Genomic DNA, 19,634 nt, shown 5'->3' with positions numbered 1-19,634 from the left:
ATTTCGAAGTTGATGGAGCCCCGTTCAGTTTTGCTGGAACTAACATCTACGATGGTGAATATCAGCTCCATCAAACAGGTGAACCCAAGCTAAATCATTTCAGCCGGCTACAGTACTACGCAGTATGCCGCCGATGTAATTTCAGCGGTTAAAGCAGACGGTTACCGTGTTCTCAGGTAAGGAAATGGAACACCCGCTTGAGCCCGTGTATTGACTCGAAGATGTGTTCCAAGATGCTGGGCGTTTAATGATTATGACACAACGTCAGCATATATACCATCAGTGTATTACCAGTCTTGGACCAACGGAGTTCCAACTATCAACACCGGAGCAAATGGCCTTGAGCTCTTGGACGCAGTGGTGCAGCAAGCTGAGGCAGCTGGAATCAAATTGATCCTGACTTTGACCAAGTAATTGCCTCCTATTTTGTCTGTTTTAGATCTTCTGCAATCCAGAGCTAACATTCTGTAGCAATTGGAGCGACTACGGAGGAATGGATGTCTATGTTAACAACACTGTCGGATCGGACCAGCCTCACGATTTGTTTTATACGAACGCTCAAATCGCTACCTACTACCAGAGCTATGTCAATACGGTGGTGTCCCGGTACAGCACGAGCCCGTCCATCTTCGCCTGGGAGCTAGCCAACGAAGTATGTCCAGCTGTCTATTTCGAACTAATGGAAACGCGACACTAATTTCCAATAACCTACCAGGCCAGATGCTCCGGGTCCGGGCCCAATCCGCAGTCAAGCGCCTGTAATCCGGACGTGATAACCACGTGGGCGGACACCATGTCGACGTATATCAAGTCCATTGACCCCAACCATATGGTGAGTCTGAGTTCTGGCATCAATGAATCATCACTAAATACGACATTCTCAAGGTCTCATTTGGCGGAGAAGGCTTTTTCAATGAAGCTGGTAGCACTGAATATGAATACGATGGCGGCTCTGGTCAGGACTACGATGCTTTGATTGCTCTTCCAAATATCGACTTCGGCACCATCCACTTGTACATTGGCAGCACGTAAGTATTCGACCTATTGTGAGGCCCGGTGTCAATCGTCCCTAATTCTTTCTCGTCATTAGATCCGGTTATGAAAATGTGGCTTGGTCTATGCAATGGCTGGCCGACCATGAAGCGTCCAGTGTTGCTGCAAATAAACCCGCCGTGCTAGAGGAGTACGGTATCATCAGAACAGACACGACCTACCCCCGCCAATCTACATACGATCAATGGCACGCTTATGAAATGTCTTCTCAATCTATCAATGGGGACATGACATGGGGCTCTCTCGTCGTGGATACTGACTGCCCTGGAACTGATCCCTACTCCATCTGCACAACTGACTCCGACTACGCAGATTTGGTTACGAATTGGGTTGCACAGATGAATGGCAAGCAGTAGGCTGGATTCTGGAAAATGATTTTCTGTGACTGTAACTCCCAGTATCCTTCATAGTCTTGATATTTTAGTATGAGTTTTGATGTTATTGAACTCCCTCATGATGCTCTGTCACACTATCCAGGTGCCCGCAGGTTTCCTAGGCTTCTCAAGATCTCTAGTTAAGGTTACGTCAAAGCCTGACTCAAAAGGAAGAGGATTAAGAGAAGGGAATTAGATGGAGTAGAACACAGTGATAACATTCGCCCAGAAAAGTTTTATGGTATGATTCGGTAATGGCCATTGCAGCGTAAGAATAGAAAGAGCTGGCGACTATCTTCCGTGGTGCTGGTTCATAAAGCTCCGTTGAATATTGTTAAAAAGGCCAATCGTTAGATTCTAGCACGAAGAAATGAAAATGCCCTAACTCCGCTAAACCCGACATCCATTTAACGCCGATGATTACCAACCTCTAGTGCCTGCGGCGATATAGAGACGGACAGAAATCCCGGCCCTTTGATAGGTCAAGCCAGCATAATCCGATGGCTTATGCGTCAAGCTCCAGAGATATATAAGGTGTTCAGCATAGCATCATCCATCAAACCATTCATTCTCTTCTTAAGATAACTATCACACCACCACAAAGACAACTCAACCAACCACCCACCCAACCAACAAAAATGACCACCTATATGCATAACCTCCCCTTCCTCACGACGCGGGAAGCGATAGTGGACGCTTTTAACCGCGCCATCATCGGCTTCGACCGACATGACATTTCAATTTTCAACAGCGCATTCTCCACTTCTCCCGACGTGAGCCTGGAATTCCGAACCGCACCGGGCGAAGAGCCGCGCGAGTACAAGGGTCTCGATACCATCCGGACCGCTCTGCTAGACCACGTGGGACCAATGGACACGACACACATGACAAGCAATGTCCGCGTCAACTATAAAGAAGGCGAAGAGACTGCGTCGATGACTTGTTATATCCTCGCGCAGCATTGTCCGCCTGGACGCGGGAAGGAGCCTGATGGGCCGAAGTACCTTGTTGCGGGGGAGTATGAGATAAATCTTGTGTTTGATAAGGCGGATGGACTGTGGAAGGTTCAGAAGGGGGTGCTTGATGCTATTTGGACACAGGGGGATCGGTCTGTCATGGCGAGGTCGTGAGGAAAGATGGGGGAATACATCGAGAGAAAGGAGCTGTATATACATTCAAAGAGGATGGATATGTTTCAGAAATTAGGTAGACAGGAATGCCGGAATAGTAATTGAAGCACTTAGATTATCGAAATCAGTTTCACCACTTAATCCTTTTTCAATTTTTGCTCAGACTTTACTTCGCAACACGCCACAACTTACATGCTCTAACTCACATTGTCTTCAAAGCTTCTTCCACTCCATGTAGCGCTCTTTCCCCGAGAGTCCCTCGCTCATGAGCCGGTCAAACTCAACTTGTGCTCCTGGCTGGCCAGGCCGGAGCTTCAACCTGTAGGGCCATTTGTCGATGATAGTATGCTTTTCCTTCACTGCCGCGCCGGCAAAATCAGCAGCCTCACGGAACTTGAACTTTTTGAAGTACCTACTATTGGCGTTAACACAAAAGTTCTAAAATATGAAACACGCTGCTTCGTTGATATCAGACTTACCGGTCGAAGATGTGATCATAGGTTCTAACAAGGTCCCGGCCAAGATTGAATTTGATGAGGATGGGGTCATAGGGAGAACGTGGGTTTCCTGATTTAGGGAGATATTTGAACACCCTTTTCGTGTTTTGGCTATTTGCAGTCAGATCACGTCGCATGTCATCTTCGGTCAATGTCTCGTCAACAGCGTTCATGAAGAGGGTTATCAGAGTTGCATGTGGGTTCTCCGGAGGGGTCTGAAGCAAGGGCATCATGTAATATAGCGTGCGATGTATTCCTAGCCAGCCAGCGTCCGAAATGTTTGACACCTACGCAGGGTTATTAGTGTGTCTGATAATCTGACGTCAATCTTTAAACGAGAGACACTTTTGATGAGACAAGCTTGTTGCCATTCAAAAGCAGATTGATGTAGGAGTAGGCAGTGATAAAGCGTCGATCACTTACCTCGATTCTGCTGAAGGTATCACTATCGAGATGACCGGGAAGGGAGGAGGCGTCAACCTGGAACATTTTGAAAGAAACGTTCAAACTCGATAGTCGATCAAGAAAAGATCGAAGAAGTGTGCGAAGATAGTAGAAGAGCTTGCCGTTGATGTCGGCAGTTGCAGGCCCACTTGATGTAGCAGCAACGTCCTCTGAAGACCATCCCCCAAGAGGGTCGGCATTGTCTTTCAAAGGCCAGGTATCAGCGGTGTGGAAGAACGTTCTGTTTTTTTTTTTTTTTCGGTTTTTGGTGAGTGTAAGGTCTCCATTTTGAATTCTTTTTCGCAGAAGACTTACGGATTTGGGATTTGGAACTCATGGCGTGGGAAACCAAATGGAAGCAGGAGACCATCTTGCCGGAACTTGGTCAAAGCGATTCGCCGGAGGGGCGACAGACAATACGTCTGTCGATCGCGGTAATCTCTCCTGGACTCCGCCATAGTGGTGGCTGCGCGAACCTTGTGTGCCTGTTCGGCTGTCAAGCCAGGTGGATTGTTGACAAAAGATAAAAGTCGATCCCAGGATGATTTCTCAAGCACAACTCTGAGAGAGCGCTGTCCAAATGTCCATGTCTTCGCCAAGAGACGTTTAGATGCCTTGTCCTTGACCTTTTGGCAAACATCTTCGATGAGAGGACGAATGCGAGATTGAAGGATATCCATATCTGACTCGCGCACGAGAGCGGAGTACCAGATGTGAATGACGCAGTCGATTGCCTCATTGGTATCCTCAACAACCAATGCGATCAGAAGCAAAATAATATTGCGGGCCACGATATCAAGGTCCCTATCGTTGATTGTGATTTCGAGGGAGTGGTTGTAGTTGCTCGGAACTCGGGCAACCGTCTGGACAACATTTCGAAGATCTCCTGAAGCTATTAGGAAAAGTATGTCAGTCTCGGGTAATCCACAAAGTTAAATTGAATAATCCAAATAAACACGCACCTGCAAGCAACACACGCAGGTTTCCAGCGTAATCTTCCCCTTCATTTGATCCAAGCTGAAGGATGTCAATCGCAGGCATGTTTCCCCAGAGGTACTTCTGCTGCCCGAACGGCTGTTGTCCGATGAGATCCCCTCCAATGAATGCAGGAGTTCGGCTTTCTAGAACCCAGTCGGGCTGCCATGTTACCTTACCTAGAGTCGACCTACATTCGGGCTTGTGGTGAGACCAGTGAGACTTTTGACATATAGAACCGCAGTACTATGATCATATCTGTTAGGAAAGATCTGCCGTGCAATGACAATATGTATGCTTATGGAAGAACCCACAAGGATAAGACGACAATTTTTGCAGGTGAATCTGCCCTCTTTCTGGCAATCCGTGCGCTCAGGGCCCCAGTTGGCGCAGATGAACCCGAGAGCAGTCATATCGCGTCGATTTCGGTTAGACTCGAATGAGAAATGCCAATACAATCCACTCGAGATACAGTCATAGACACGAGCTATGTGTTGTGTTCAGAAGAGGAAGACGATAAACTGGGATGGGGCACAGATGGATGAGACAGGACGATGTGCTGTTTATGAGGGGATTATGTGCTGTTTGTCAGGGATGGTGTGCTGTTCGTGAGGTGGCAAGTAAGTTGGCATAGCAAACAGATTTCCCTCCCCATCATAAGTTATGCACCGACATTGCAGCTTAGTGTCCTAGATGATTGTACAAGTAACACATAATCATTCATAAATCATTATCATTGTGTGGCCATTAGATACAAGACAGAATAAAGCAGAGGCAAGATAGACATGAAGAACTGAGTTACAAGAACGGATCAAGGGGTTCAATAGACAAGGCAGAAGGAAGCAAAGGGCCACCCACAGAAGGCAGAGAAGGGAAAAAAAAAAAGATCCAAGAAACTAGGGCATAATCATAACCCTCATCTTCAACTCCATCAAAACAGAATCTTGCTGAACTTATTGATCATCTCCTCAATCTTCGCGGCAGCAGGGTCCTGGCTGCCGCGTTCGGTAAGCGGACGACCCTGCGAGTCGAAGCGGTCGGGGAGATCAATGGTCGAATCTGAGTCTGCTGAAGAGGGATTGTTTTCATATTGGTTTTGGGGGTTGGAAGAATGACGCGAAGAGGAGGAATTGTGGTGGTGATGGTGGTGAGAAGAAGACGAACTGGGATAGGGCATTGGGGTGCGAGGACCGGAGGATGAATGGCGACGACGATGACGGCGACGGCGGCGATGGGGATGGCTGTGACGATGATGATCGTTGTTACCATCAATAGTAGCGTCGCTGTCGTCCGTCTCGTACTCGTTATTACCATTTGCCTTGGGGTCAAGATCAAAGGAGACCGATTTCGACTGCATGGGCTGGCTAACGGATTGAGACCGGCGGCGAGACGGCTTCCCATTCCTGTCTAGACCTGTAGTAGATAGTCAGCATGAGAATAAAGACGGGTGTGGTTCCGCGAACCCACCATCACGAGCCGTGTTCTGATCAGTGGATGGGGTGAAGCTCACATTCTCATCTGCCCTCCGTGGTCGCGGCGCGTACTGCTCAGGTGCTTGCCCGGCGCCGTAGCTGTAGGGCTGTGGCGGGGGTGCCGCACCAGGCGGGGGCGGGTAGTCGGGCGGGTTGTACGGCTGGTTGTACGGCGGGTTGTAAGGTCCAGCCGTGGCTCCAGGATTCGGGGTCGAGCCCGGCGGCGGCGGGAAGTAGGTGCCGTTGGGATAGAAGTTAGGATCCGGGGACACGCCGCCCGCAGCCAGAGGAGTAGGCGGGTACGGCTCAGGATCATAGGCCTCCTCGTAGGGATCACGATGGCCATCGTCGGCGTACCCTATCAGGCGTTAACGGAGTGAAAAGAGATGCAGAAAAAAAGAGGAGTACTTACGGCCCTCCTTCTCGGCCTGCCTGCGGTCCTTTCGCTGCGACAACTTGTGCGCCGCGTATCCCAGTCCAGTGGCACCCAAGGCAGCCTCAGCCACCTCCCGCGAGCGGCTACGGTGCTTTCGATGCTTGCTTCGGCGTCTGTGTCGACCCCCGTCGTCAGAGGCTGAATCGCTACCACTATAGCGACCACCGCGGCTGCGGCTGCGGGTACGGCTGTGGCGCCGCGAACCGTACTCTGCACCGTCCGAGTAGTAAGGAGCGCCGGGGCTGACAGGCTGACCATAGTAGTGCTCGGCGGGGATGCTACCGGTGACTGGATCAGTGCCGTATTCGATCAGACCAGCGGAGTTGCGAGAAGGGTCTGGGTACATCACTGCAGGGACAGCACCCTGAGAGCGAGAGCGCGATCGACCTCCTTCACGGCCGAGTCCTCCTTGGGCGGCGTCTTTCTCTGCCTTCTTCTTCTCATAAAAGCCAGTGGCAGCGGCGGTTCCCAGGCCGGCTGCAAGAACAGGAAGAGCCTGTCTTATGCGGCTGTGAGATTTTTCACCCTTGCGGGCCCGTGAGCGACTTCGGTGACGTTCAACCAGGCCAGCGACAGCAGCACCGGCCAGACCGGCTCCAGCCATGTGCTTACGACGCGATGAGGCACTGCGCGCCTCATCAGGCTCAGACCGGGTAGTGCTCAAAGCACGGCCACGAGATTTGGAGCGAGTTCGAGAGCGGCTGCGACGCCCATCCTTGTCCTTCTTGTTCTTCATGACGGCTACGGCACCAGCCACGGCAGCGGCGCCGAGACCAAGTTCAATCAAGTGCCGGGCATGCGAGTGAGACTGAGAGCGGCTGCGGCTGCGACGGCCACGGTCGCGGTGGCTGTGGCGATGAGAGGAGCGGTCATCATCAATTGAACGAGAGCGTTGTCGGCTCTTGCTGCGGTAGTAATCGCGGGCATGCGATGCCGCGTTGACGGCGACAGCTCCCAGAGCACCCGCACCCACCGTCTTACCAAGGCGGCCGACTCCATGACTCACATCTTCGCCGGATTTCTTGCGATGGCTGCGGAACATCTCAGCGGCACCGGCGGCAGCGAGAGCGCCCTCGGCCATGTGGCGACGGTGATGGGGGTGCTCGACCTCAGTTTCCTTGCGGATGTAGACCATGCTGTCATCGCTGCTGTAATCCTGGTCCCGATCACCGCGGCGGCGACTAGCCTGCGAGATGGAGTCACCAGGACTGAGTTCACGGCGGGAGCGACGTTCATCGTAGTCGCGGTCACGGCGGCGGCTGGAGTAGTAGGGTTCATCCTCGGCATCGGAGCGGCGCACCAGATCGTAGTCGGTCTCGCGGGAATTCACATAGACGTTTCGGGCTTCATGAACAATTATTGGCTGCTCGCGAATGACGACGGGTGCATAAGGAGGAGCAGGAGGAGGAAGTCTCTCCAGGTAGTCCGTGGACCGGGAGTAGTGACGTTGGGCGGAGGGCTCGGAGTACTCACGATCGTAGTAATCTCTTTCGTAGTCCCGGTCGTAGCGGCGGTCATCATAGTCGACGTCGCGCTCGGTCTTGCGCCGGATGACCAGCTCGCGGTCGCCGGTGTGAGAATCATCGCGGCGCATCACGAACTCTCTGGAACGCTCACGATCATCTTCAGGGGGAACGACATAACGCTTGATGGTGACAGGACGAGAGTCGTCCCAATCACGGTCGCGATCCCGTTCTCTGTAAACGTAGGACATGGACGGTTGATGCGATACGAAAACTGGAATCAAGGGGAAGGAAAGAAGATGAGGATGGTAGATGGAGGGGCTGAAGATTAGGGAGAAACTGAGGGGCACGAAAAATGACGGAGGCTGAGGAGTGAGCAAAGGTGGGGTGGCAGGTCTGGGCACTGAGGCTGTGATTCGCCTTCGTTAGCGGATGATGCAACTTCTGGAAGAACAGGGAACAGATGATCCGGCCGATCGGATCTTCGTAACTCACGTCAAGTCGGTGGATGCGGAAGAGGATGAGGATGGAAAGGGCGGAACGGAAGAGAGGAGAGCGATGAGAGAATGAGAGAGAGGAAGAGAGCGAGGACCGAATAAAAAGGCAGCCACGCCAAGCGAGTCACCGACTACAGCCGCACTGCAAGTGTTGGTTTGCCCGGGCAGAGTGTGGCGAAACACGGTGAGTTCTCAGCCGGGGGCTTAGACAAAGAGAGTTCGGTGTTTACAGATAGAGTGTGTACTTTGCCCGCCGAGTCTACCCATGGATACTTCCCGTCGGGATCCGGGGTTCACCCAGACTTCCGTGACACGGGTGTGACCACGTTAATACGACAAGATAGGATGTCTTTCGGTGGTATACAGATAGTTCTCGTAGGTGGTTAGCCGCCCCCATACCCGTTGAAACCCTCCAACTATATTTCCGACGGTCGGGGCTTGCATCTTCCACGCAACACAGCGCTTACAGAGACAGAACCCGGTCCCACATATGTACAGGGCAATCAATCCAACACGGCAAATCCACTAGCACCCCCTGACAACACCCCTTCAAACACGGCGGCGGCGGTGGTCGCTGAAAGCCACCGGACTCGGCAGCGTCGCCGGCGTATCCGTGCGCTGGGTGCTCTGAATGAGATGCTCAAACGACGCCGCGTGCTCAACACGTGGCGTAAACGGATCAAAGTCCCACAGGTATCCTAGAGTCCGGAGCAGCGACGACGCCGAGTACGACACCGTCTCCCCGTACGAGTTGGTGCCCTTCTGCTCGACCTGGGCCTTGGCGATCCACGGCGAGATGAGCAGTGTCGGCACACGGCCGCCCAACCGATTAAATTCGAAAGTATAGTTCTGTCCGTTCGGGGCTGTCTCGGTGTAGGTCAGGTTATCCGGACGCACCGCCAGCGGCGGCGGCACGTGGTCGTGGAAGCCGCCCGTCTCGTCAAAGGTCAGGACCATCAAGGTCTCGTTCCACTGGGGGCTGGCGCGGACGGCGTCGTAGACGGATTTGATGAGGGCTTCGCCGTCGGAGACGAGGCCGGACGGGTGCATGGAGTTCGTGCCCACGTCGCAGCAGGACGGGTCGATGAAGCTGAACTCGGGCAGGTTGCCCGCGGCGGCATCTTTCATGAAGTTCGCCAGCGGCTGGGCCTTGTCGGTGTTGCCGCTGGTGTAGGTCCAGTCGAAGAAGAAGGAGTCGATCATGCCCTCATCGTCGGAGGTGTAGTAGTTCTTCCAGGTGTGATTGGTCTCGCCCAGTTGCTGGAAGATCGAGCGCTGTTTTAGGCCGTGCACATTGGCGTCGAACGCGGCGTCGTTGGTGCCGTGGCCGGCCGAGGTTCCAGACAGGACGAAGGCGCGGTTGGGGTTTGTAGGCTTGCATAGGGTTAGCTGTATGAAGTATTGGTCTAGGAGGGAAAAACTTACTCCAGGGTGGTCCGAGTGCCAGTGGTTAAAGGTCAGATAGTTCTGCACCAGCGAGGTCAAGACCGGCACCTGCGCCTCGGTGTAGTAGTTGAGGACCTGCTGGGCCAGTTGCGTCTTATTGACACCCGGGTACATGCGAATCTGCTCCTGGACGAATCCCATCTGCTGTGGCGTGAGCTTGCCAGCCGCGATGGCGGCATTGTTCGGGGTGAAAGTCCCAAAGAACTCGGCGTTGTTGCCCGTCACCATGTGGTCCGGATCATCCGACACGGAGTCGTAGTCTCTCGCGGTGCCGCATGCCTTACCCGCTGACGGGTTGCTCACGTTGTAGGGGTTGCAGAAGGGCCCGCTGCTAAGCGGGTTCTCCAGACCCTTGAGCGTCTGGCCTCCAAGGATATTGTCGAAGGCGCGGTTCTCCATCTCCAGAACGACGACATTCTTAATCTTGCTCTTCAGATTCAGGATCGACGAGCGCGTATGGGCGCCATGGCGCTTGGGAGGAGCACCGCTAACGGCGGCGGCCAAGGCCAGAGAGACAAGGAGAGTGCTGGAGTGCATCTTCGGGTGGATTGTTCGGCGATGGTTGGTCTGCAGCGTGCCAGGGGACCCAACGAACTTTTTATAGAGCAGCACCCCGAGCCAACGATCCAGAGAACCCACCGTGCCATGCCAACGGAACACTGCTTCGTCCCACCTTATCCATTCCACATGTCGATCGCGCACGCGACAGCCTGCCTCTGTTGCAACAGGCCTGCGGGGGTGATATTCAGGTGGATCACCCTCTCAGTCGAGATCTGGAGAGGCACAGACCGGGGGAATTGGGTAATGGCGATATTGAATACATCCGATTGGAGAGTTCCGACTCCGACTGCAACGACGGGTTCATTTTGGGGATGTGATCTGCAGGCACAGGCACCCCTTTATCGGCGCAGGTTGCGGAGATGGCCGCCTCGCCCATCCTGAGCCCCACGCCAGGTGCAACGTTGTTTCCAGGCACTTCACAGCCATTGGCGAGGGTGCGAGTTGTTGGTTTCTTTTTTTGGCAGTGGCTTCCGATAAGCTTGTTGGGGAGAGGAGTAGATGGGACGAAGCGCCAATCAAAGAGGAGACATCTATGTCGTCTGCAGATTTTGGTCGAATCGGGCGACGGTCGGTGTCGGAATTCGCACCGCCATAGAAAAGTCAAGATCTTCCTAACACGGCTGCTGCCTGTGGTGGAATATGCCAAAGGCTGCGCAGAATAGCATATATTTTAGATACCCAAACCACCCAACTTGGCCAATTTGGGCTCCTTAGCAAGGCCGAACTACGACAAGATTACGTCTAGAGACAAAAACTTCAAGGAAATAGAATCCTCCACCACTATATTTCAGTCTACCGAAGAGAGTGATTCAATCATTGACTTGTCATAGCTCATATCTCATACTTTCATAAGAAACAAACACAAATGGGCAAAACCAAGTACAAAGTGCTCGTACTGCCACACAACCAACACCAACTTTTGGGAATAAAAAATCAAACAACTCCCCCGAACACCAAAGCCCAAATACATGGGTTAGCCCGCTGCGCTGTAGGAGACACCTCCATCGAATCCAAACTGATTGATGCTCGAGCTAAGCGTATCCCAGGGGACGGATGTGGGACCCAGCCAGTTCTGCGGGTGGAGGTGTGTACCCAGAGTGGACTGCATGGTGGGGTCACTCGCTGATGACGCGACAGTAACCGGGGATTGAGACTGCGATTGAGGCTGAGAGAGAATGTAGCCGTCTGGGATGCTGATGGAGGGAGCAAGTGGAGGGCGTGTCAGATTGGGGGCCATGTTTGAAGGCATGGCAGGGCCCACAGACGTATTGAGCGTGTGCATCCGAGACTGAGATACGAGAGGTGGCGGCGGATGTGTTTGGTAATAGGTATTTGCGACGTCACTGGCAGGAATTAGGTGGCTTGCTCGGTATGGGGAATAGATATCACTTACAGGATATGTCGAATGACCGGAACTGCTTTGCTGCAGAAAATACTGCGAACAGACAGCGAGGCAAACATGTCGAGAGCACTTTCGAGCAGCTCCCTAATCTCGTCGTACTCGGCTGTACTCTCCGGGCTGAGAAGTGCAGCCGCTAGAACCACAGCAGCGTGGAATGCGTGGAAGCTACCGAGGCCACTGGTGTACCATTTATATGGGGCGAATTGGGGGGAAGCGAAGAGGGTCTGGAATATCTGGAGAGAAGATTTGGCGGATGCGATGCACTTGGCTCGTGCAGTGCAGGTCTCGGGCGTGATCTCACCTTGCAGGTATTGACACAGACCGGGGCGAAAGAGAAGAAGGAAGAGCTGGTGAGTGTGGCTGTATAGGATGTTGAGATTGGCCCGGTGGTGGATGGGGAGAGATTCGTTGGCCGTATCGAGCTGGTAGCGAGCGTCGCACATGTCCCGCACAGCCAGGACTTCCGCTTCGAGTTGCAAGGGGGTGAATCGAGAGACGTGAGGATGGCTGAATATTGTTTCGCATATCTTTGCAGATGTCTTGTATAGACGGAAGGTCATCAGGAGGTAGGTCATTTGTGTTGGGCGGGTTGGTGACGACGATGGGTCGGAGGTAATGGAAGCAGTTGGGCCTGTCAAAAGATCGACATCGTCGACATCCGCAGGCAATTTCACGTCCTGGGAGAGGATTTGTTGATCAAGACTGCCAAATGATGTGTTCTGAATAGTGTAAAGCATCATCAATCCCGCCCAAACACGCCGTCGCTCTTCGCGCTCAATAGCACCAAGTGGGAATCTCTCTGGATCGAGATGGCACCCCATTGATATGGCGACATGATGGGTAAACCCTAGCATAGTCCAAATGGGAAGACCCCGTTGAATCCGCGCGTAGTTAATGAGGATTAGAGCCTGAAGTGAGTTGATCGAGTGCCGGACTATGATCCCGTCGGCTGCTAAACACCGTAACGCCGCAGATCTATAACGAGCAGACAACACCTTAATGTTCCGGCTGACGGTTCTCTCTCGTCCTAGATCAGAGAGCAGAGGATCGTCGTCGTCTAGCGCACTCACTGCAATGGCTAGAATCGCGAATAGCAAAGCTAACCATGCGAGAGACACGCTGCTGGGATCATGGCAGAACTGCTGATACTCGGCCTCGAAAGTCAAGTCGTGGAGAATATGAATCACCTAACAGGTCTAATTAGACGTCGATCTTCATCCAGGTTGTTCTACTTACAGGGGAGAAAACCCGAAAGTATACGTCTCTGAGACTGTCACAGTACTGGCCAGGGGGCAGAATCAACAGCAGTTCAGCATGTGAGACACTTCCGTTTCGAGCCAGCGGAATCTGTAGATCATCGTCGTCCTCAACGGCATCCGAATCGGTGTTGCGCAGACACTCCGCAGCGGGTCCTTTGGCCACCACCGATTCCCACTGAGATTGTAGTGGAACATAGCGGACATATCCCGACGGCGAGGTGTGGAGGCTACCCACACCTCCCAGCATTGAAGGGCTTGAATCCCATGGCTCGAAACCAGGCCCCATTTCGGAGTCGGAGAAGCTGCCTGAGGCACTGAGAGCACCTAATGGGGACGCTGCACCAGCAGGCGAACCGGCTTGAGAGCCCACCTGTTTCTGCAGTAGACCTTCGAGATTGCGGATCCGCCCTAGGAGCTCATTGTGTCTCATGTCTCCTGACGAGGTCTGCTCGCCTGACAGACGGGGCTGACCGAGGTAGATGCAGTCCTCGGCGCCTAAGCCGCGGCGGACACAGGTTTGGCAAGGTCGTCCGTCTCGGGAGCAGCGGATTTTCCTCGTACGACATGCCTGACAGCTGATAGGAAGACGTTTCCCCGATGAGCGAGATGCTGAAGCCATGATGACAGAAACTTATAAAGCTGCTCAGATTAGGCTTGTGGGAGTGATAGAAGGCCAATTATGCCAGACAGACATATAGAGAATCGAAAGCGGATCGGCGATGGAACAAGATGGATGCGCAATGATATAACCTGGTGGACCGCCACTGTTCAATGGAAGCCTGTCAAAGCTGACTCGAGTGAACAAGAAAACCCACAACGGCGTGACAGTGGGGTGGCAATGCCGTTTTAACTTTTGTAAGGAAGGGAAGTGGGTTTGATCTTGGGACCTGAAGGTGCCTGTTACACCGGCTCTGCAGTATTGTTTATATAAGGCAACTCCTCGGCTGCAACACGCGTCGGTGCCTGCCGAGGAAACTCACCGGGGAACCTGTGCAGCTCGGTCCCCGTTTGGTCAATGTCGACAGGAACCGTTACGACAGCATCCCGGCTACTCGGAGTAGTCCGGCGTTCCCGAGGGCAGGAAGGGTCTGAGAGCTTCTAGAAAACCCGTCGGCCTGGATGATCGGATAGAACCCATGGCAGCGTGGGTCCTTTTTCCACTGACACTGGGCAGAATGGAGTATGAACAACGTTGCAGGGGGCTGTTGGACCAGGTCCCCGGATTGTATGCATGGGCAGCAGCGTGAAACAACCGGCAGATTTCGGCTCGGCAGCGCGGTAGAAGATTTATTTTCACGAAGTTATGCCGAAGGAGGAGACTTCATTGCAGTCGGAAGGGAAAATTGCTGTCAGTGCGTGAGATTGCAAGGATCTGCTTTTCATAGATCGCACTGGATCTGCTTATGCGATCTTGACTGAGCGGGCCCAGTGCCGTTGCCACATGCCCTGGGAAGGCCCAAGCAACCGGACTGCGCCGATCATAGAAGGAAAAAACGAGGTCAAGCGCGTGAGTGGCTGACTAGGAGATCATGGTGAGGCGTTGGCCTCCAATCATCGCAGTTTAGCCACAGTCGGCCTGTGGCACGATCCTTGCGCGATGACGATGATGACCCCTTCTATCCGATGCTAGTTCCCCGGCATCCTGCCAGGCGAAAATTCTGCATCCCGAAGTCCCCGTGGAGATATCTAGGTCACTTTATCTCATTGTTTACATCCTGCGACGTGGTGGATCTTGGACCCATGGATGATTTCGCTAGACTCTCAGCCGGACCCGAAGGCCCCCTCGGATGCGCCCGACTTGGCGAACGGTCTGCTCTGTTCCTTTTACCCGGTACGACACTTGGTCCTGACGGTGCGGCTGTCACTATTTAAGACTATTGCCTTCATTTGGGTAAATTTTCAGAGCTCGGACCCCTCGTTCCACCATTCCACCGAGAAGCCGAGAAGATTGCCGACAGCGCGAGAGGAATCGGCTTCGATGGATTATTTGCAGGCTGCAACGCACAGTAGATGGCAAAAGTCTGTCCTCAAAATCTTTTTTCCCCAACCACTACTCCGTAGGGATCGGATGACGGCAGATCCCCCTTTTCCGACAGTAATAAATACAAAATTGAGTTGTCGAAGGACGGGTAGTTTCATCAGAAGCCGGAGTGATTGGGTCTCAGGGATTATTGAGAAAACAAAGATGACGGTCGACGATCTCGGATCCGACTTGTCACTTTTGAGGTTAGCATGTGAACAGGTGAAAAAATGGGATTTCATTTTCGGCAACTATTGAAGAGCTGAGCTGAAACGGACGCCAAGAAAAATGACACAGTTTTGACCTTCTTATTTCAGTTAGAGAAATTGCCTAATGATTGCCTCGGTTTTATACCAACAGAGAAAACTGCGCGAGATCTTACCGCCTCATTACCTTCACATGAAAATGATATGAGATTTCTATACATCCAGTCTCTCGCCCGGATGCTACACGTCCCAATGATCATCCCTGTGTTGTCGTTGACGGCTGAGTGGCATAACCGTGGCAACATCAAGTGTAGGCCCTCGGGTTCTCCGCGCACAGGTACATGGATGGTGTTCACAACCCAGCACACACCGCTATGCCATAGCACAGACCAATGAAAGTGAATCCAGGTAAATGACAATACTACTACTCCTACTCTCAGGCATCAATATCGTTCGCCTGAGGCTCTGAGCTTTCCACATGGTTCTGCACCCGCTTCATCCTTAGCCATGGGCCCCTTCGAGACATCATCCGCGAGAACCACCCTGTCGCCAAAAGCGGCTGCAATTTCTTCGAGATTCTTATGCTTCGTTTCCCTATTGTAGTGGTGTCAGTGGCTCAATGGCTAACTTTGGGGTTTTTGTTTGCATGCAACTCACGGGAACCACAAGTATGCCACGACGAAAAAGAAGACAGTGCATGCCACGAATACGTAGTAGTAGTTTTCCTTGATATTGGCAAATGCGCTGGGATCGGCCTCGGTGACTATCATGTGCGTTAGCATTAGAGCACCATGCATGCTTGCTTGAAGGTAGTGCCAGTGCTGTCTTACTTGCGACATTGACGATAAAGTGCGATGCAGCCGCCAGACCCATCACCTTGCTCCGCAATGCAATAGGCAAGACCTCGGCGCCGTATAACCATGTCGTGCTGTTGAGGAGGCCATCTACAAAGATAGAAAGTTAGCTCTCACGACCTTTACGGTCTGGTGCTGAGGATACGCACAGTAAGCAACGTCAAACAAGTAAATCCCCAAGATGGCGAATCCCTTTCCGACTCGGTTGTTGGTGTATTGGAACTCTTTCTGCATGACGGCTGCGTAGATCTCGACGAGTACGATGGCGCCCAGTCCGGAAATAAGCATTCTGTGTGGGTCATCTCATATTAGTGGGGAGTCCATGGTTAAACGGTGCAAAGGATTGGGCCACGTACTTCCGACGACCCCACTGATCAGTTAGGAACATCGTGGTGATGGAGTTGAAGACGAAAGCTATGGTACCGTAGACGGCTGCCAGAGCTAGGATGCTGTGGGAGCCGATGCCGAGTGATTCGTATAGTATAGCTGAGGAATATAGAATTAGTGTTTGCTTTGTGTTGATACTGGGTAGATCTCACTTTGATAGTACTATAGACATAGTCAGTATACATCAGTTCCCTAGGAATAGAGTTCACATACCTGAATGACATTGACGCCCGTTAAAGCCGTCATGGTCTGTACAGCAATCGACCTGCGCAGATTCATTAATCATCTGCCCGCAACATTCTTTCCACCGTCTCAAAAACTCACGCAAGTACCCGATGCCTATACATCTGGAAAATCTCTCGATAAGAAGTAAGCTCCCTCTCCATCTCATACTCAATCTGCGCCTTCATGAGCGCAAACTCTTCCTGGAGTTCATTTGACTCGATCCCGCGCCGAATCCTTGCAAACTCGCTGCGCGCAAGCTCGATCTTGCCGCTACGGACCAACTGGCGCGGCGAGTTGGGCATGAACGTCGCCAGCCCAATAAACATTATAATTCCCCACGGAATCTGGATCCCCAGTGGGAGCCGCCACTGTACGGGTCCGTAGGGCGCATAGCTGCAGGCGTATCCGACCCAGTTGGACATCATGGTCCCGAAGGCGATGCCGCAGCCCGAGACACCGCCGATCAGGCCGCGGTAGCGGGGGTCGGAGATTTCGCTGAGGTAGATGGGGACCGTTGCGACCATTCCACTGCACAGATGTCAAAAAATAGGGCAGTTCCTGGTTCCTGGGGGAAAACTCACCCTACAGAATAGCCAGCCAACACTCGGCCGGCGAGGAACATTCCAATATTCACTGCCGCGGTCTGGATCACAGTGCCGATTGTCACGATCACACACATCAGCTGCATAAATCGCACTCGTCCGAGCTTGTCGCCGATGAAGGTCTGGGTGAGAGCGCCGAGTGCCTCGCCGGCAATGTAAACAGAAACAACCTGCATTGTTTAGGCTTGCTTCTGGACAGGATTTGGAGGGACACTCACAGCACCCGTTAGTCCCTCCGAGGGATGGCCCATATAATCGATCCAGCTTTGGTGAGCAATAGCTGCGGAGATGGGTTAGCTCGGCCCACGAAAGTCGGATATTCAGCTACTCACTTGTTGTCGCGATACCTGTATCGAAGCCCTAACCTCTCGTCAACTCAGTCCTCCAAGTTTTCTGACCCTTTTCATAGAGTAAATAGAGAATCACATACAAACAGAAACGTGCCGATAGCGGCAAAGAAAGCAACTCCTAGCGCATACCACAGCGCCATTTTGCCAACAAGTGTGTACGAGCACGCTCGTGAGTCTGGTTTGGACTAAGCTACTCAAAATAGAAAGAGGGAAGATACCGAAATAAAGAGGAACAGTTTCTCCGCACAAGAGCAACAGTTTGTGCAGAAACCCCCGGCATTTATCTTAGTATTCTACGGACTACAGCCGATGGGTAAGCCGAGAGGGGGGAGGTGCGACCCCGTGCGGAGTTGAGCTGGGGACATGTTACTCGGAGGACGACCGAGCGTGCTGCATATAGGGTTTTTTGTTCTGGAGAATACGTGGGGGATACGAGGACGTTGCTAAGCGTTGATCCAATAGAGAAGCTGTTGGCGTCGGGAGGTTAAACTGTTTTGGCTGTTGATGATGGTAGCGTGGGGGATGCGGGGATTGATCGTCGGAACGGGATGTTAGGGGTGGTGGCTTGTTGTGAAGAACAAGTCGGTTGATCATAAGCCCCTATTGTAGGTAGTTTAGTGCATAGTGAGGAATCCCGAGGAGTTATGGAGATATTCGTTTACATCGAGTACTACTAGGTATAAGCTTGGCCATCACCCACCACCTGGGCTCTACTAGAAGATCAGAAATGTTGTTAAAAGGTCAATTCCTATTTCATATTTTCCATTGCGAACGTCATATGCCCTCCGTCACAGCGAAGAGTCCTGTGCAATGCAAGAAACCCAGAAGCCGAACAAGGAAATCGAACGCTTAGAAAACCAGAGCAGCACCCTTGGTCTTCTTGTCACCACTGTACACACAACATTGTCAGTAAATGATATCCTCAGAAAAAACTTGCAGAAACACATACCCCAACTCGAAGTGCTTGCAGCGCTTCAGGGCGAGCTGCTTCTTGGCCTTGCAGGCAGTGCACTCCAGGCGCAGGACGACCTTCTTGGTGGTCTTGGCCTTCTTGTGGAAGACGGGCTTGGTCTGACCACCGTAACCACTCTGCTTCCGGTCGTAACGACGCTTACCCTGGGCGAACAGGGAGGCCTATCACACACAAATCGTGTTAGGGATTTCTCTTGGGTTTCGTGTTTTTTCCGATTTGGTTTCTCACCTTGCCAGCCTTGTACTGGGTGACCTTGTGCTGCTGGTGCTTGTGGCACTCCTTGGACTTGCAGTACGTCCGGCGGGTCTTCGGGATGTTGACCTGTACGCAAAAGATAAATTGTAAGCCTTCATTCCAAACCGAAGTGCTGGAATAATTAAAGTCCTCGTCGTAATATTGCGCGCGCGGATGTCGGACGGCGAATGCTCGGCGTAGATCGAGGGTTATGGATTTTGCCAGTGGGAAACAAAATCTGGTCGGTCGGGGGGTGGGCTCGAGTTTTCAATAATCCATCTCTTGTATTCCAGACGGAGGAATGTTCCGTCACCATTCTGCGACCATCATCGGCACTCCCAACAGCTGCAGATCGTATCCCCTGTGCAAAAGGCGAAGACATGGGGCGAGTGTCGAGGAATTTTCGGTTGGATGGCTGTCATTCACGATTTCGAGGTTCGGCCACACAGTTTATCGTTGGGAATCGCACAATATCCGCAACATTCACGCGGCGCAATAATTGTTTTCGATGGTCGAGGACTCATTGCAACAGAAAAAGGGGGAATGCCTACCATTTTGACTGACGCGGAAGGCGAGGTGGTGATGGGTTGTCGTAGAAGAGCGGCAAGTCGAGGGTTCAATGTTGGCCCGGAGTGTGTGGGATTTCGTTTCGCTTAGAGGCGCTAATCCTCATTGGGTGGGCTGATTCAGCAATCACGTGCTCACATACCAAGAGACTCTTTAAGGAACAATTGGAACACACCACTGTATACTGCTTCTGTAGATACTTGGTCG

The 19,634-nt window shown here is 52.5% G+C and overlaps 8 protein-coding genes across 8 annotated transcripts; 2 read left to right on the top strand and 6 right to left on the bottom strand.

The window, feature by feature from the left end:
* Positions 1 to 493: 493 nt before the first annotated feature.
* PFLUO_LOCUS9123 (uncharacterized protein) lies at positions 494 to 1,409 on the top strand (the record flags this gene model as incomplete). The annotated part of the gene is made up of 4 exons (XM_073786918.1): positions 494 to 652; positions 716 to 832; positions 886 to 1,028; positions 1,091 to 1,409. The coding sequence occupies 4 exons, from the start codon at positions 494 to 496 to the stop codon at positions 1,407 to 1,409; spliced, it is 738 nt and encodes a 245-aa protein (XP_073643125.1).
* Positions 1,410 to 2,065: 656 nt separating this feature from the next.
* Positions 2,066 to 2,557, top strand: PFLUO_LOCUS9122 (uncharacterized protein; the record flags this gene model as incomplete). Its single annotated transcript, XM_073786917.1, has 1 exon — positions 2,066 to 2,557. One exon carries the CDS (start codon positions 2,066 to 2,068, stop codon positions 2,555 to 2,557), a length of 492 nt encoding a protein of 163 aa, XP_073643124.1.
* Positions 2,558 to 2,770: 213 nt separating this feature from the next.
* On the bottom strand, positions 2,771 to 4,539 carry PFLUO_LOCUS9121 (uncharacterized protein; the record flags this gene model as incomplete). The annotated part of the gene is made up of 5 exons (XM_073786916.1): positions 2,771 to 2,969; positions 3,037 to 3,341; positions 3,478 to 3,739; positions 3,814 to 4,390; positions 4,461 to 4,539. The coding sequence occupies 5 exons, from the start codon at positions 4,537 to 4,539 to the stop codon at positions 2,771 to 2,773; spliced, it is 1,422 nt and encodes a 473-aa protein (XP_073643123.1).
* An 865-nt stretch (positions 4,540 to 5,404) lies between these two features.
* Positions 5,405 to 8,095, bottom strand: PFLUO_LOCUS9120 (uncharacterized protein; the record flags this gene model as incomplete). The annotated part of the gene is made up of 4 exons (XM_073786915.1): positions 5,405 to 5,538; positions 5,740 to 5,886; positions 5,941 to 6,303; positions 6,358 to 8,095. The coding sequence occupies 4 exons, from the start codon at positions 8,093 to 8,095 to the stop codon at positions 5,405 to 5,407; spliced, it is 2,382 nt and encodes a 793-aa protein (XP_073643122.1).
* Positions 8,096 to 8,890: 795 nt separating this feature from the next.
* On the bottom strand, positions 8,891 to 10,724 carry PFLUO_LOCUS9119 (uncharacterized protein; the record flags this gene model as incomplete). Its single annotated transcript, XM_073786914.1, has 3 exons — positions 8,891 to 9,715; positions 9,767 to 10,517; positions 10,573 to 10,724. 3 exons carry the CDS (start codon positions 10,722 to 10,724, stop codon positions 8,891 to 8,893), a joined length of 1,728 nt encoding a protein of 575 aa, XP_073643121.1.
* A 597-nt stretch (positions 10,725 to 11,321) lies between these two features.
* Positions 11,322 to 13,628, bottom strand: PFLUO_LOCUS9118 (uncharacterized protein; the record flags this gene model as incomplete). Its single annotated transcript, XM_073786913.1, has 3 exons — positions 11,322 to 11,691; positions 11,742 to 12,937; positions 12,987 to 13,628. 3 exons carry the CDS (start codon positions 13,626 to 13,628, stop codon positions 11,322 to 11,324), a joined length of 2,208 nt encoding a protein of 735 aa, XP_073643120.1.
* A 2,050-nt stretch (positions 13,629 to 15,678) lies between these two features.
* PFLUO_LOCUS9117 (uncharacterized protein) lies at positions 15,679 to 17,793 on the bottom strand (the record flags this gene model as incomplete). The annotated part of the gene is made up of 12 exons (XM_073786912.1): positions 15,679 to 15,829; positions 15,893 to 15,998; positions 16,066 to 16,179; positions 16,239 to 16,378; positions 16,446 to 16,575; positions 16,629 to 16,638; positions 16,690 to 16,741; positions 16,801 to 17,229; positions 17,283 to 17,473; positions 17,522 to 17,583; positions 17,636 to 17,663; positions 17,734 to 17,793. The coding sequence occupies 12 exons, from the start codon at positions 17,791 to 17,793 to the stop codon at positions 15,679 to 15,681; spliced, it is 1,473 nt and encodes a 490-aa protein (XP_073643119.1).
* Positions 17,794 to 18,502: 709 nt separating this feature from the next.
* On the bottom strand, positions 18,503 to 19,190 carry PFLUO_LOCUS9116 (40s ribosomal protein L44e; the record flags this gene model as incomplete). The annotated part of the gene is made up of 4 exons (XM_073786910.1): positions 18,503 to 18,542; positions 18,603 to 18,787; positions 18,855 to 18,947; positions 19,185 to 19,190. 4 exons carry the CDS (start codon positions 19,188 to 19,190, stop codon positions 18,503 to 18,505), a joined length of 324 nt encoding a protein of 107 aa, XP_073643118.1.
* Positions 19,191 to 19,634: the final 444 nt, after the last annotated feature.

This window comes from Penicillium psychrofluorescens (genome assembly GCF_964197705.1).
Source record: "Penicillium psychrofluorescens genome assembly, chromosome: 6".
Classification (NCBI taxonomy): Eukaryota; Fungi; Ascomycota; class Eurotiomycetes; order Eurotiales; family Aspergillaceae; genus Penicillium; species Penicillium psychrofluorescens.
Note: the sequence above shows the minus strand (reverse complement) of the source record. Positions and strands in the feature narration are given on the sequence as shown.